The sequence below is a fragment of the Leptinotarsa decemlineata genome, unplaced genomic scaffold (assembly GCF_025532065.1).
Source record: "Leptinotarsa decemlineata unplaced genomic scaffold, Ldec_3_MD MMD2_tig00003798_RagTag_RagTag, whole genome shotgun sequence".
Lineage (NCBI taxonomy): Eukaryota > Metazoa > Arthropoda > Insecta > Coleoptera > Chrysomelidae > Leptinotarsa > Leptinotarsa decemlineata.
In genome coordinates, this window is record NW_027412596.1 from 2,589,457 (window position 1) to 2,607,836 (window position 18,380).

Consider the following 18,380-nt stretch of genomic DNA (forward strand, 5'->3'; position numbering starts at 1 on the left):
AAGTTACTCGAGAATGGTTATATAAACTGAAACCGGTCGTAACAAATAAAAAACTTAGTACAAATCATATAGAAATTATTCTCTTGATCCTATATTCAATATGAATTTCTACAAAATAAATATAACATCAATCGAACATACTATGATAGGTCTCTAATTGTCAATTGATTTTGGATTGCTCTTTTTATATGTAGGTAAGTATACTTTTACTATTTTTCAGGCAAAACAGGAAAAGTCATTAGTAAATGATAAATTATTCAAATACACCACATGCGTATTCAATTACATCAATAAAATCAATAATATTGGGAGACATCAATTGGTTAACCGATATTTGAAATTGCTGTTTTACTTCAATTATGCCCATTTTGAAAACAATAAAAATTTTTTCAACATGACTTTTTGTCATTTTGTAGTAGAACAGTAGATTATTCAACGAGCCAGTGAGTATAAAGTTTGTCGACGTAAATCATTCGAGCGAGTAATCACCATTTCTCACTAGATACTATATTTTTTCTGAGTTACATTACAAATATGTATGATTAAATATGTTTAAAATATGTACCCCTCGAACGAAAACCCTCAGAAGTCGAAACTTGTGTGAGGATTAACGAGGTCTTACCTTATAACGTGTAATTCCTGACACAGGTTGGACGATAACAAGTGAAAATCGAACGTTCAGCCTGGGGCTTGAACCATCGACTCACACGTCGGCCGATTGACTGAGTGAACAAAGCAGTCACGTCGAACCGCCCGGAAATCGACCGACAAATATGTCAAATGATTTGAAATCATCAAATTTCATTATGGCAACTTAAAAAATCATTCAAAAATATTTCATATTATTGTTATTGTATTCAATCATAAATATATGAAAAATTTGGAGGGTAAAAAAACTGCCGTTCGTTAATGAAAATTGAAAACAGAACTTTGTTCTATCAACTACTTCATCAAGATGTATACACATTAATTTTACATTACATTACATTTGTTTCACTAGTTTTTGTTTTCGGTTTTTATTCTCATTTTTATTCACAAACTATATTTTGAAACGAACTGCCAGTTCAGAGTTTACGGTTTTACGTTTGAAAACATATTTTGAAGTAAGTTATTTCTCTAGACGCTTGAATCATAACTGTGAAGTTATGAATCCGCTCACCTTTGATTGGATTATGGATTTAGTAAACAGTGATTAGTTCGAATGTGTGAGTTATGGTATCATTGCCTAATTATCCAACACGAAATGGTCACATAATTGGTGCTTTTCTCAATAGTCACACAAGAACATTTATTATTCTGTAAGTTATTCAACAACTTTTTCAAACATTTCTTCTGACTACAATGAGGTTTCATTATTTCTTACCAATAATTGTATTCCTTTCATCATATTACCACCAAAATGTATTCTTCTAGTTCCAAGTTAAGTTAGGTTCAACTGATTCAGGACTTAATCTACGATTGTATAATTGAACCCTAATTGTGACACTCAACACTTCACTTCTCTGAAATATTCCATTCTGTTTACGCTATTTATTTATGCCTCACTTGATTATGTTTGTAACACTTTCAAAATATCATATGTTTTATTGTATAATTTTATTCATTGTGTACATTAATATATTGACATGCCATAAATGTATTTATATATGTAATGTGGTGAAAATATATCTATTTATCTATTATCGAACGTTACTCTGGTTGAAATCTGAAAGAACGTGCTTTGTTCTCATTCAATAATTTAACCAGTTGGTACTGAGTGCTACTATAATTTTTTTTCGAAACCAGAGCCCAAAAACAAAGTATTCACGATCCAATATCCGACTCTTTCGACCAGTCTTAGCTCTCTTCAGTGGTGCCAGACTGTACCACAGGTAAAATGAGATGACAATGACATCTACATTTTCGACGACATAATCTATGGGTTCAACATGAGATCGATATAAGTTTTTTTTATTGCAATGTGTATTAAGTAGAGAAAGTACTTACTTTTGAATGACGTAGAAGTTGTCTCCGTCGTCACCCTGCTTGATGACCAACTCGTCTTTCTGCACTTTTCTTTCGAACATGGCATCGAGAACCTCTTGCATCTGTTCCTTGTCCAGAGAACGAAACAGCAGTATATTCTTGACTGCCTCAGCCAATCTTTGCCGTTGCTCGTCAGATTTCGGAAACACGAGTTTCGTACCGTCATCGTCTTCGTCTTCCTCGGGATCGTAAGTTTCAGCGAATACCGATTTACGCCTGCCAGAGAACCGGGCTACTGGAGGTTCTGAAAAGAAATATAAGCATCAATTAACTTATTACTCATAACTAATACCAACTTCATAACTTCTATATACACAGACGTTTCAAAAGCGGATAATTGAATATAAAAGACAGAGAGCACGAAACTTCAATTGAAAGCATCATCATGAATGAACTGACCCCTTACTTGATGATAATTAAACAATTTTCACAAGAAAAGAAAACGAATCTTCTACCGAGAAATCACACGTAAAAAGGTAAGACTTCGTTGATCCCTAGCTCGCACAAGTTTCGACTTCTGAGGGTTGTCGTTCGTAGGGGTGCGACAGCTGGTTAACGGAAAAAACAGATTTTTTTTTTAAACAGGAAGCTACGTGTGAGGGAAACGCGCCCAGAAATAAAAAAGAGCGAATGTGCCCTATAGATAATTTTTCAATATTTTCAGGCCAATCTCTGACAAGCCAACTTTCGCTCTCTGTCAGAAGATTGACGGAATGAAGTCGTGTTGTAACCTCTATAACTGTGTGCCAAGCAAAAAATGAATTAAAATTTCAATCACCCCTGAACTTTATTTTTCACTTGGATTCTTCTTCAATGAGTATTAAAACAATGTTATTCGGCATTCTGGGCCCATTTCCAATTATTTAGTTTACTGTGTATATTAGTAATCTGAAAATATACTAAAGTGAATGAGACCAGTGAGCAAGTAATGTCCTACTGATCAACAGAGGATTTCTAGATGCTGATAAAAAAAACAACAGGATACGTTTGTTTAGTCTTGCCTGAACGAAACATACCCATTCATGATGCCGCCAAAATTCAACAATCAACAAAGAAGAAAACTGCTTCACAAGAAGATGTCGATTTCATGTAAACGGATGAACATCCAAACCAGAAGAACTTGGCAATCAGGAGAAACCTGAAATCTGCGTAATAAAACCAAGAAGTGTCCCCGAAACTCCTACACCCACAACATCCACAGAACACACCATATCAAACATTAAACCTCTGGAAGCGCTATCAAAGGACCGCAGAAAATCATTACATCCCACAACAACCTGTTAAATCCTTGAAAGAAGCACCAGAGAAGCAGAGAATGAAAACTCGCACCGTAGCTGACGAAATAAATCATATATTTTCTGTGACGGGAAAAATGTTTGTACAGGTAACAAAATGTCAGTTTTTATGAAATCACTTTTTTCCCCGGGAAAAAGTGAGTACTTTTTTCACGGATATATATATATATATATATATATATATATATATATATATATATATATATATATATATATATATATATATATTGGGCATCGTCAGTACCTGCCCGGTACTGCCCGGTACCTGCCCAATAGGCTGAAACAGCTGTATACCGGTGGCTCTTAAATTGAGATCAATATGGGAATGATCAAAAAAGTACTTATCAATTTATCTTTTGATTTTCATGGAATTATTTTCCAGCAGTTTGACTGCATTAATCTTTCTCGATTATATATATATATATATATATATATATATATATATATATATATATATATATATATATATATATTCACATACACATAAGTAAAGGTAGAAATTTAATTTTAGGATATTTTCTTATACAAAAATTACATTTCAGAAGTACAAGTATTAAATGTGCATTGCATGAATGATATGTTCCTTGAACTATTCGGTACAACAGTCGAATTTTCATGTGTTGAAATTATATTTTTTTCTGCCATGGACACAACTGCCGTCGATGTACCTGGTCGCAAATCGGGTTTGGGTGTTATTTCAGCACTGCCAAACGTTCTAAACACTTTATTAGCTATTTCTGTCCCGTGTGCTACTGATTCATCAACATACCCTTCAGCGACTGTTGATAACTTCCAACCGCCATGTTTCTTTAGTGTCATCAAGTCTCCTCCAGATTCAACTAAAAGTGTAGCAGACGATCTTCGAAATGAATGACCTGTATATGAATTGAAATTTTCAAGTTGAAGAAAAATAGCCACGGCTTCAGGTACCTTATAAAACTGATTGCTACCCATAACCTGATTGCTACCCATAACCTGATTGCTACCCATAACCTGATTGCTACCCATAACCTGATTGATACATTTTCCATTGCGATATGCATAGAACAGGCGGCGATTGTTTGCTGCTGCTGGACGAAGGGCTATGTACATTCAATAAAATTTAATATATTCTTCAGTAACTACAAATCTCCTGTTTACATCATTCTTTGTTTGCTTGAGTTTCACAATTAATAACGTTCCTGAATCTTCAATATCATCTAATGTTACCTGGCTGATTTCACAAGTTCGACAAGCTCCTGCGATCCCAAATACAACAACAACCTTGGCCATTAAATAAACTTCATCGGGAGCATTATTTATAATTTTGTTTCAGAAATGTAATTAGTTTGAAATATTTTGAAATGTCTACATTAATATTGGATTGTAACATACTTTTTTTAATCATTGAATATTTCGACCACACTGTTGATGGTTTTTGTTGTTGTGCCAGTTCCGAAAAATAAGCCAATAACAACGTCTCCGAGAAAGAACTGCATGTCTTTTTCATCTTCCATTCCATGAATCTTGAATACGCGGTTTCATAAATTTTCCGCGATTTAGCTGGCAATAATTTTTGTGACGCTACTTTCGCTGCTTCTACTAACTCCGATGGAGTCAGAGAAAACTGGAATCAGACATTTTTCAAAATAACTACTGACCACAAGTTCGCAATTTTTAAATCAAATCACAGAATTAAATTGACAGATATTTGATTTTCTATTGATTGGTTTCCTAGCAACGCTATAAGTACAACAGCCTACCTGTTTAAAAAATAAAATTTCACATCAATAATTTTCTTCAATATTAAATCGTCGTTTTTCCCGTCACAGAAAAAAATTGTGTATTATACACGGGAAAAATATTAGATTTTAGCTCTCACACCCTCGAGCTAAAATCTAATACTTTTTTCCCTTGTATAATAAATAACTATCTCATTTGAAACAATTGGTCATCATTTAGTTATTTATTCATTTTGTATTTATCAAAACTAACTGAATCATTTACCATAGACCCATATACCGGGTGATTCTACAAGGTGGCTCACCCCTATAACTTTTTTATTATTTTAGATAGAAGAAAAACGAAATTTGAGGGTTGTGTATTACAGTTCAATTTACATTTTTTACATATTTACTTGCTTTGCCGTACTTCCGATTTGACCGGAAATGACCCCGACTTTCGATTTGTAAATAGGATATCCTATATATTTTTACTTATTTCGATCGAGAATGACATTCCAAATCCAACAATACTTAACTTGTCAATATTTGACAAATAAAATCATTTTTATTCCAATTTTAATTTTTTGATCTAGAATTCCATGGATCATGTGAATCGCTTCATTCTTGATCAAGTAACATGGGACTTTGAAGCTTACAACTTCACAGTCGTTATAAGAATTATTTCACAGTCGCAAATATGAATTTTTCCATTTAACTTGATTTTTTCAAATAAAAAGGGGGTGGCTCGTCGGCTTTTTGTGAAAGATAATTTTCTTATGAATAATTTGATGCCACAAACTTTCACTTTATTTTCTCTATTTTTCTGAATAATTATTGCAAGAAACGATCATACCTAATAACAAATAATACGTATTCGGTATACTTATGCCCTAAGTCCTGTTATTCTAGTTACCCGTGACAAACAATTGAAGCTGATGCTAGGACAACCTAAACAAATAGGCTAATGAATATGCTGTCACTTTTAAAAATGTATTTGTTGTGTAGTTTATAATTAGATACGCCAATGTTTGTTTGAAGGTAGTTGACAATGTTTCTTGGTGCATTTCATTCGTCCGAACTAATGAAATAGATATGGCAAATTATACTAGAAACGAGAAAATTGACATGTTGCTAATTTACGGAGAAACAAAAAAGAATGCAACTGATGCATCTCGAATTTACACTTACAGGTTCCCTAATCGTATCCATCCCACTCGGCATTATTTTCCAAAAATGGAAAGAAAAAAGTGTGATATAACTCATTCGTCCGTTTGGAGAATTCTTCACAAATATAATTATCGATCATTCAAGTACCAACTACACCAACATCTTTCCGATAACGACCACAACCGAAGATTGACTTATTGTCACTGGTTTTTGACTAAATACAGACAATATGTACGTTTAAAATTATATATTCAGATAAAACTCGATTCACCAACTTGGGTATGTTCAATAGGAATAATAAAAGGTACTGGTCTCAAACAAATTTACATCTGATGCAAGAAGGAAATTTTCAAGAGCGATTTGGTTTCAATTGCTGGATGGGTATTATTGGGGAAAAACTTTTGGGGCCAATAATTTTCGACGGAAAACTGACTGCGGAAAGATATCTACAGTTCCTTAGAAATCATATTAACGATTTCATTGAAGATTTGTCACTGGCTAACCAAGTTGATATCTATTTTCAACAAAATGGAGCGCCACCTCACAATTCTCAAGTCGTAAGAGCATATCTGAATGACACCTTTCCAGAAAAGTTGATTGGCACTTATGGACCTATTCAGTGGCCTGCGAGGTACATTCTTGAGTTGTCATATTTTTACATAAATGTATTATTTCTTTTTCATATTCTAGATCACCAGATCTTACTACGCTAGATTTTTTTCTCTGGGGAACAATTAAAAATCAGGTTTACAATACAACATCAGCTACTCGTGAAAAACTAGAGCATAAAGTGAGGGTGGCATTCCAGAACATCACTGAGGAACAGCTAATCAATGTGATGCGCGCGAACAATTGAAAAAGTTGAACTTTGCCGTGATCAAGGAGGAAAACATTTTGAAAATGTAACCTTAATGGACTAATTTGCGACTTTCTTGCAATTATTCAGAAAAATAGAGAAAATAAAGTGAAAGTGTGTGGATATTGGACCAACATTCGAAGCATATCAAATAATTTCGATGAATTCGTCATTCCCCTGAGATCATTAGACGTATCTTTCAACTGCATAGTATTTACTGAAATTTTTATCATTCCTGATATACGTGCCTTCAATATCCCAGGCTATACAACGCTATATAGAGCAAACTCAATGATATCAATTTATTGATAGCTTTCTTCTAATAAAAGTCAAGTTAAGGGTTAATATTCGTATATTCATGATCAATGCAATATATAGATTCCCGTCTACAGAAATCAAATCTTTTTCGACCTTATTTTGTCTATAGCTTAGTGGTTGCGGAGATATGATAATCGATTTGCATGTGAATTCACGCGATACTACTGATCATTACTTGGATGCTATGAGTGAAAGAGGATATGTTTCTGCAATGAACGCACCAACAAGAGTTAAAATGAATCACATAAGTACCTGTTTGTTTAGATCATAAATTTATGAGATCAAAAAATTAAACTTATAATAAAATTATACCTATATTATTGGGAACATCTATTACACAACACATTTCCCAACACAAGTATAGACATTAATCATATGGAAAATAATAAGAATACATATCACAAAAAAAAAATAATAGTGAACTCCTCAGACATAAAATGGAACGGATTACTACGATCCAATTATGTTAATTCTGGAGTGGATGAGTTCATTAATATCGTACAAATACAAATAAACGGCAGTACTGAACTTGTAATATTCTTTACAAGTTCAGTACTGTTACCTGATTAAAGTTAAGTTACCTGATTAAACGCAAAAAAGGATCACCAAGCCTTTAGTCAATTCAGTGAACAAAAAAAACAACATCAATCAGTCTTGCAAGAAGAATATATGAATTATAAAAAGATTTTGCAAAAACTGATAACAACAATCAATTCTGGAGGAAAAAAAATGATCCTAAAAATATGTGGAAAATCGTCAATGAGATCGTTACGAACCAACTTTATTGAGTTACAGAGCGGTGGGCAATTTCACGACCCTCAGGATATTGCTAAATAATCATTTCAATGATTATTTTATTTCAATAGAAGAAAACTTTGCGAAAAAAATCAAACGGTCTTCAAATTATTTATAAAAAAAACCTGTGCTACATATTTATATCCAACAACAGAAAGAGAAATCGAAAGTATCATTAGATAAAAAGTCACCAGTTGTTATAGGTGACATCAAAGCAGAGACACTCAAAATTATTTTAGAACATATATTGAAACCACTGACATTCCTCATCAACAAGTGCATGGAACTGGGTGTTTTTCCCTTGCATTTAAAACACTCCTATACATAAAAAATGGAAATATAACTGATTTAGCAAACTACAGGCCATATTTTTCTGATAGCTTGTCTTGCTAAAGTTATAGAAATATTAAAATTGAAAAATATAAATGGATGTCCGAGTCTCAATAGGGTTGAAGGGAAAAAAATCTACCCAAGATCCAATTAGGATATTGACTCAAAACATATACGAATTCCTTGATTCCAAACTATCAAACCAATTTAGCAATCGTACAATATAAGAACAAATCTAATCTGATATACTGTCATAACTATTCAGCACGAAACAAACAGGTAATTTTATTACCTTATGCGAAAAAGTCAATATGTCAGAAGAACTTTTGTTATTTAGGGCCCAACAATCTACATATTCAAATATCTGTCACAAGACTTGCAAAATGAATCAAATTTCATATATTCAGAAGAAATTTTAAATCTTATTGAAAAATACACCGCCAAAAGAAATATAATTGAAAACATAGAGGTCACAAATGCTCATAATTTTAATTTTTGAATGTTGAAACTTTTAAACTAATGGACTATTTTCTGTAACTTTCATATTTACCTTAATGATTTTATTTTATAATCTTTTGAGTTTATCTTGTGCTGCACCTGATAGTTTGAAAAGTATGTTCACATATACTAATCAATGACTTTGTGTTACTTCATGTTTTATTTCTCATATTGACAGACATTGTATCGTATATTATATTTTATACACAATTTTATTGTTAATATGTATACTTATATTTGTATTGTTACTTGTATTTTATTGTTATTTGTATTTTTGTATTATTTCTCTCTCACAAACAAGTGGAATTCCTCATTTCGTGGGTCCAACCTGATTTATTCACTCTATTTTATCCATTGGATCACTTACTGTATTATTCCAAATGGTGAATAAATATTATTATTATTATACTCTTTGAAAAAAAATATTTCAAATTGGTAAAATTTACCTTTTTTCAGGTGAAAATAAAATTGGCTTTATATCAGATGATGGTAGAATTCTTGTTCTGAGCGTCAACACTGAAAGGCTTGTCTTATGTGCTCAAATCTCATAAATGAATCTCATAAAAATATATGATTAGCTTAATTCAAGAAGCATAGGAGAGGCAAAAGAACTCAGCCTTAGAATAATTTAATTAAAAGTATGCCAGCCTAAATTGGAGTCGTTTATTTTTTTTTTTCGGAATATAGAAAATGGTAAGTAACAGTAAAGCTTTTTTTTTTAGTATAGACAGTTTGTGAATAATAATAAGTTTGGTTGTGTATATCTACGGAAATATTTGTCGTGCTTTTGGAATCAACAAATTTAAACGAAAGATCTCCATTGGAATAACTACGTGGAATACAATATGGTGACGTAGAAAGTTGCTCTAATACCTACAGGAATAAATTAAAACATTTTCCCCGCTTCATTCAAGAATAGAATGTTAAATGTTTGTGCGTAATACCTACTTTATATGCATGAGTTGAACCTGAAACGTATTGTCGGCAACTGTAAAACTAGGTGCGAGAACCATTCATTCGTTTTCGGTGTATGAAAATTTGTTACTTCGTCAAATTCAGAAGTGAAACAATACCATCAACACGAAGTAATAAATTATTATTTATTAAAATAAACATTGTGATGAGTATTTGGAGAATCTGTGGAGCTTCGTATATCAAGAATAATGAAGGAATGAAATGATTATATATAGTGTCACCATTAAAGTGCGCACCATATAGGAAATCTATTTTTTTTCGAAAAGTTTCAATGAAGTTTAACTTCGGCACTTGTTTGTGCTTTAAATTTAACTTAAAATGATGCGGCCAACTGCGACCCACTGACATTCAGTGTTTGTCAAATTCCAATTTTTTTTTTGAAAAAAATTGAAAAAGCGCATTTCTAGATCGAATTTAACAAAAAGTTACTTGAAAAAGTTGTGTCTACGGCAATTTTATATCCATATGCCAAATTTTATGCAACTAGGATAAAGTTAACGTTTTGCTTATTTTTCACAGACATCCCCTTCATTTTAAAAAACAAGTTCGGTTAATTGTCATCAATTCATGTATACATAACAAACTCATCATGGAGTTTAACTTTTCTGATACATTTTTACTCATACGGACATTTTTAGAGAGAAATTAAAAATTTACTATAAAAATTTTAACATGGCTGGTGCAAAGTTTCAATCACTTGGCTATTTTCTTAAACAAACCTTTGATTTCGAAAAGGCAGAGGCAACTAAAAAAAAATCCAAATATTTTCGATAGAACTATTATTATTATTGTAAATTTTAAACAACAATAATATTATAGAAAATACAAATTAGTACAAAAAATTACTTATTGATCTAAATGAGGTTGTCAAACACTTATAGCCTACATTTCAATATGTCGTCCTCCATGTTCAATACAAATTATTGTCTTTCTACTGACATCTGTAACTGCATTTTTAATAAATCGGGGATTTATATTTGTACAGCACTTGCGAATGGTATTTTCCAGGTGTATGTCAGTAAATGGTCTACTTCGGTACACTTTTTGTTTCAGGTAACCCCACGAGAAAAAGTCTAAAGGCGTCAAGTCGGGTGATCTGGGAGGCTAATAATGTTCCCAGTTACGTCCAATAACTTTGCCTCTGAACATTTGTTGGAGGGACTGTTTTACAGCAACCGTGTGATGTATTGGTGCGCCATCAAGCTGATACCATAGGTCGTATTTAATATTTAAAGGCATATTATCTAAAACTTCACTAACCTCATTATTTAAAAGGTTAAGATAATTGACGGATGATAAATTTTCCCTAAAAAAAATGGCCCAATTATTTGGTCGTTAAGTATCCCACACCATACATTAGTTTTAAAGGAATACTGATCACCACATTCAACTGTGAAATTGGGATTTTCTTGGGCCCACCATCGGCAATTTTGAGAACTTACCGTTCCATTTGAAGAGAACTTGCCTCATCTGTCCATACAATTTTATTCGGAAAAACTTTACATTTTCTTCTTTCTCTCCTTGAAACCAGAATGAAAACCCCAAACGGACATCAAAATCTCGTTCTTTTAATGTGTTAATAAATTTTGGCTTGTAAGGCCAAAATTTATTCTTTAATAAAATTTTTCTAACACATTCGCTCTTGTAATCGGTATTTTTTATAATATCGGTTATGCTCGTTTGCCCGTGTTCAATAACTTTTAAACAAATGTTAAGTTGGGCCTCCTCATCATATTTACTTGGAGTGTGCTTTTTCTTAAATTGATTTGCTACGGATCCTGTTTTTCTGAATTTCGATATTATCCTTGACACAGTAGTATGTTGAACATTTTTTCCTGGATACCGTTCATTAAAAATGTTAGCTACTTGCCGGTATGGTGTATTCTCACCACATATTAAAACTATTTCTATTATTTCCTGAAGAGACAACATTATTGCAACAATAACTGTTAAAAATTTGACAAGTAAATCAACAACTTGACACTACCATAGCATGCATTTTGTTTGTCAAAACCTACTTAAAAATTTTTTCAACGTGATTTAGCATCCTTACCGCCCTAGTTAGTGTTTATAAATAATCTGTAAATATTGAATATTGAAATTTTAATGTAATTTCAACTCTAGTAATTTTATTAATACTTATTGCATTTTTGAGTTGTGTCTGCTTTTTCAAAATTGAAGGTACTGACGTTTGTTTAAGAAAATAGCCAAATAATTGAACCTTTGCACCAGTGTTGTTAAAATTTTTATAGCACATTTTTAATTTCTCTCTAAAAATGTCCGTATAACTAAAACTTTATCAGAAAAGTTAAACTTCATGATGAGTTTGTTATGTATACATGAATTGATGACAATTAACCGAACTTGTTTTTTAAAATAAAGGGAATATCTGTCAAAATTAAGCAAAACGTTAACTTTATCCTAGTTGCATAAAATTTGGCATATGGATATAAAATTGCCGTAGACAAAACTTTTTCAAGTAACTTTTTGTTAAACTCGATCTAGAAATGCGCTTTTTCAATTTTTTTCAAAAAAAAAGTTGAATTTGACAAACACTGAATGTCAGTGGGTCGCAGTTGGCCGCATCATTTTAAATTAAATTTGAAGCACAAACAAGTGCCGAAGTTAAACTTCATTGAAACTTTTCGAAAAAAAAGTTTCCCATATGGTGCGCACTTTAATGGTGACACTGTATATCTCACTTTTTAAAAATTGCTCAGTCCCGTCAAATATTTCAAAGGCAAAACAATTTACCATATTCAATAAGAAGGAGTAAGTGATGACAGGGATTTTATTTCATTGTTGGCAATCACGATTCCCGTCATAACTGTCAATATCATGAGCCAAACTAGTTCAGATACATTATCCTGTAGTCCTCCTCAGATATAATACACGTGTGCCAGCGATTCTTCCAATCTCGAAACAGTTCTGATATACACTTTTTGGTGTGTCCTTGTGCTCTCTCACTGATTCGGTTGTTATCTCCTCAATCGTTGCAAAACGCCGTCCTTTCGTGGTTCGCTTCAATCTTGGGAACAGGATTACGTCGCAGGGGGCCAAATCTGGTGAATACGATGGCTGAGGCATGATTACGGTGTTGTTTTTGGCAAAAAAATTACGAACAAGCAATGACGAGTAAGAAAGTGCATTATCATGATGCAAAAGCCATGATTTGTTTTTCCACAATACCGAACGTTTTTTCGTATTGCTTCTCGCAAGCGGCGCATAACTTCAAGATAATACTCCTTGTTGACCGTACGACCATGTGGCAAGAACTCCTGATGCACTACCCCACGGTAATCGGTAATCGAAGAAAACGGTGAACAAAATCTTGATATTTTTTCGAAGTTGGCGTGCTATTTTTGGTCTTGGCTCTCCTGGGCTCTTCCATTGGTTTCGATGCCATAACCATATACCTACCCATGATTCGTCGCCAGTTATGACCCTTTCAAGCAAATCTGAATCGTTATTGACGTCATCCAACAATTCTTGAGCGATGCTCATGTGACGGTTTTTTGGTCAAAATTCTGCAATTCAGGAATGAACTTCGCTGCCACACGCTTCATGCCCAAAATTTCCGAAAAAATTGCATGGCATGAGTTAACATTTTCTGACTCAGAGTACATTCACCGTATGCCACTGTCCAAATTTGAAGTGTTTTTGACCACTTAACTCTATTTTCACACAAAATTTGATGCAAATTCTTTGATCCATTTTTGCGATAGCAAAAAATCACCAGACATGCAAAACACTTCTAACTGTCATGCCTCTCACCAATAAACAGCTGAAACTGTAAACATGTGTTCGAGTCGAGTGTACCAACGTATTTTTTTAATCGTTAATTGAATGCCAGCCCACGTATTACATATATTTGGACCATTCAATTGTTGAAATAAAAAATATAATACCTGACCACGACCTGATCCTTATTGAATATGGTCATTAAGAGCGGCTTCAAGGTTCAGTTGGAGATATGACGAAAGCACTACTCACAAAGGTATTGAAATCAGCTTTGACTCTTTGACTTATTTTATCCAATTCGCTTTAGGACAAAATCTCAAGATGCACTATAATGAAAAGAATGTTTCCTTGTTATTCGAGAGTTTTCCCAAACACAAGGGAAAATAGGATATTTTCAAGCCATTATGACGTAGTTTTCCATCATTCACATGGATTCAATCTTAACATTTGGGTGAGATAATTGTATTTCTTATTTAATGTTCGTATATGAGTAGTAATTTGACAAATACTAAAATGCACAAAAAACAAGCAACGCATTTTTGACTTTTTCAAGTAAAACACAATTTTTTTCTAATGGAGAAAATTATTTTTTAATATAAAAGTATATGACACTTTTTCATACATTTAAAAAAAAGGAGTTATTAGATTTTGGCTTTCTACTACTCCATCTGATACAAAAAAAATGGATGAGAGAATCTTCCAAAGAAAGGAAGGATTAATCAATTTGAAAATAAGTAACTCTATACATGGATGTGTAGATCATGCAAAGAAGTAACATTCAGACACAAACTGAAAGAAAGTCCTCCTGAAACAGCTACTTTCATATAAACATTGAATTACACTGTATAATTCAGTGTTCATATAGAAGTATTTGTTTCGAAAGAATTTTTTCTTTCGTGTAATTCAATGTTTATATGAAAAAGTAGCTGTTTCAGGAGGACTTTCTTTCAGTTTGTGTCTGAAAGTTACTTCTTTGCATGATCTACACATCCATGTATAGAGTTACTTATTTTCAAATTGATTAATCCTTCCTTTCTTTGGAAGATTCTCTCATCCATTTTTTTTGTATCAGATGGAGTAGTAGAAAGCCAAAAACTTTCTTTCCCAAAAAATTAATCACTCCTAAAAAAATAACCCTTTCAAATCGAGTTATTAGAGTTGTGAATCAAAACAAGGTGAATACTGAACACCTAAATAAATCACAAGCGCTAAGTTCTCTTTGGAAGCTCTTGGCTTCTACGTCTAAATTGGTAGCAAATTGCCAAAAACGACTTTCCTCGATAAAAAGACTCAATAGATTGTCTCTGGTGTAGATTCCTGGCCATACTGGCCTGGAAGCCAATGAGGCTGCTGACCCCCTTGCAAAGGAGGGTGCTGCAAACAGCTTCATCGGGTAATAACCTGTCATTGGCATCGCTTTAGGCTTCAGGCCAAACAACATTGAACACCTGGATGACAAGAAGATCCATGGACTTCTCGCAAAATCTTCCAGGATTGGCTCACTCCATGACGTTTATTCACCCTTCGAAGCTTGATACCAAAATAGTTGTTGGACTATAGTAAGGATGAACTACGATGTCTAACAGACCTTCTTACAGGTAACTGTCATTTGAATCATGAAAAAATACAATATAAAACAAAATCTGAGGAAGATTGACCGAAAAATCAGTCAGAACATGGACTTTTTAATTGAAGTTTTTTGAAATTCATTATGATACTACTGCCAGAAAAGTTTAAAATTAAGTCAAAATCTCTACACTGAGATATTAAAGCTCAAAGTAAACTCTCAAACTAAATCATTAAGATGCAAGGTCGTTGAAAAGTCAAAATTTTGTTTAGAGATGAAACTTCTTATAAAAATGCAAGACGAGAGACCCATCTTTTAACGTACGATGTTCAAAAAAAAAAAGGGTGACAGGTCCAAACTCTGATCACACCGGCCAAATGCTGAATACTACGCGGTGTTGGGTTCAGATGTGGTCATGCGGAACTCACTTGACCTCGTTACTGTCTTGTCAGTTGATATACCCAAAACAATTACTTATGAAATTACACACGAGTCAATTCAAGGTAAGCATTCACACAACAATGTCTAAGGATGATAATATTTATTCAAAAAGTTATAAACAAATAATGACATCATAATTGCAAGCATACTCTCAATTAATAATAATTACTAAATATTCACTTTCTCAACTAAAATTTGTTTCGAATTAGACTAAAGTCTAACGCACACGATAGGATGGCACAGGACGGGAACATGACGTGCAGTTTCTTTTCTCTTTCTATAGTTTCTTATGGGGAGTGCGCACTAATGAAAAGCGCACACTACGACAGGAGGGCACATGACGGGACAGGAACATGACGTGAAGTTTCGTTTCTCTTTCTATAGGTACTTATGGCGGGCGCCCACTGAGGCAAGTAACGAACAGGCACATGCCAGGGAAGGAACAGGACGCGCTTCCCCCCCAAAAAAAACTACAGAAATAAAAACGAAACTTCACGTTATGTTCCGTCCCGGCAAGTTCCCGACCTATGCCGTCCTTTCGCGCATGGAACTAAGGCAGGCAACGGACAGGCACATGCCACGACGACATGTCTCCGCTTGAAGGCCACGTCCCGTCATGTGACGGTCCTGTGCCTTTCTGTCGCAGTGTGCGTTAGACTCAAGACGTGCTTCAGGCATATCAGATATCAAATCTGAAATGAAAAATTGGGTAATTTAGAAGAGTGGTATCTACCTACCAGCTCTCATTTCAATGTTGAGATGCATTGAAATAATGTTTTGATAATGGAGTCACCATCAGATAATTATAATTCTTCCCATGTCTATTGATATCTTAAAGTGAAAATATTTGATTATGTTTGTATGCTTGTTTGTAATGAATGAACTCATAAACAACTTGACTGATTTTGAAAATTATTTCACCTATAGAAAGTTACATGGGCTATATACTATTATTTGTTTTCAATTGAAAATCCCTTGAAAAATTGCACTAATCAAGAAATCACAAATTTACTATATTAGTTATTTGGCGTGAGCTGCAAAAACTTTTCATGATAACTGAAATAATATGATACATGTCTATAATAATCATCATTACCCACAAAAAAGTCTGCAAGGTTATATACGTGGACGTGGGCTCAAAAACCAAAGAAGGCTCAGGATGTGGAGTGTACTCCAGGTCACTAAGCCTAAGGATTAAGTGGGGAATGGGAAGAAATACCATCGTGGTCCAAACAGAACTGGCTGGTATCTAAATCGCCACAAAAGAAATAACCAAGAAAGGAATTTCTGGCAAAAACATAACAATCTGCACTGATAGCAGACAAGCACTATTAGCCTTGAACAGACAGCGTGTTACCTCAGGGCTAGTACTAGAGTGCCTCCAAGATTTAGCCAAAGCCTCGGTAGATAATAACATTATCCTGAGGTGGGTTAAAGGGCACGACAGGAGTAAAGGTAATCGCATTGCCGACTCTTTAGCCAAGGAAGCGGCTGGACTAAGAATTTTAGGACCCAGACTTCGACAATTGCGGAACTAGTCAAATGTTACCCCTATGCTCAATCCTTAAAGAGATGGGATGGAATCAAAGGATGTAATCTTGCCAGGATCACCTTGGGCGACCCTGGGAAACTAGTGCCGAAGAAATATCTGGCGATGACCAGGAAAAATCTACGCCTTACAGTAGGATTTCTGACTGGCCACTGTCAACTAAGGATGTGTGAACAGGATGATTAGACTGTCAGGCATGTCCTGTGCGAGTGCCCCGAGTTATCGTCAATAAGAAAGTGTGTGTTCGGCGAGTCTTGGCCTACACCTGCCGATATAAAGGAGATGTCTCCCAGCGACCTGTCCACCTTCCTGGAAAGGACAGGATGGACGATGACCTAGGAGGACAACTCCTCTGAAGGATGTACAATGGGTCACATGTGGCCTAAGTGCGTGGGCTTACACTCACCCTCCCTACTCTATAGATACGTGGACTTAAAAAAAATAAAGTGAATGTTCAAATTTCGTAGGCTACGTACATTAGAGTTTTTCATGTTTTTATGTTGGTACACTTGTTTCGAACATATGTTGACAGTTTCAGCTGTTTAGCATAAAAGTTAGAAATGTTTTGTGTGTTCAGCGATTTTCTGCTATCGAAAAAAATGGGTCAAAAAATTTGCATGAAATATTGTGTAGAAAATGGAATTGAATGCTGGAAAACACTTAAAAAAGTCGCATGAGCATCGCTCAAGAATTGTTGAATGACGTTAACACCGATCCAGATTTGCTTGAAATGATCATAGCTGGTGACGAATCATGGGTATATGGTTATGACATCGAAACCAAAGTCCAATCATTCCAATGGAAGAGCCCAAGAGAGCCAAAAAAGCAGGCCGGATTCGATCAAATATCAAGGTTTTGCTTAATTTTTTCTTCGATTACCGTGACGCAGTGCATCAGGAGTTCTTGCCACATGGTCGTACGGTCAGTAAGGAGTATTATCTTAAAGTTATGCGCCAAATTATTACTTCAAATAACCCAAGTAACATCAGAATCTGTCCTAAATACGGTAAAAAATCTCAATCTTAGGATGGATACTTCAAATTTCATGTACACAACAATGTACAACATTGATATGAATCACAAGATTATTCTACAGTATTGAGTCATTTTTTCCTCTGTT

General features: G+C 34.1%; 2 protein-coding genes across 3 annotated transcripts in view; both read right to left on the reverse strand.

The window, feature by feature from the left end:
• The window catches only part of LOC141483638 (uncharacterized), a 565,103-nt gene that overhangs the window by 154,149 nt on the left and 392,574 nt on the right, over nt 1-18,380 (reverse strand). The window lies entirely within an intron of this gene.
• The window catches only part of Pka-R2 (cAMP-dependent protein kinase type II regulatory subunit), a 100,752-nt gene that overhangs the window by 36,298 nt on the left and 46,074 nt on the right, over nt 1-18,380 (reverse strand). For both annotated transcript variants that reach the window (XM_074178459.1, XM_074178461.1), the window contains exon 2: nt 1,987-2,269. In XM_074178459.1, coding sequence (XP_074034560.1) covers nt 1,987-2,269 — 283 coding nt within the window. The remainder of the gene's footprint in view (nt 1-1,986; nt 2,270-18,380) is intronic.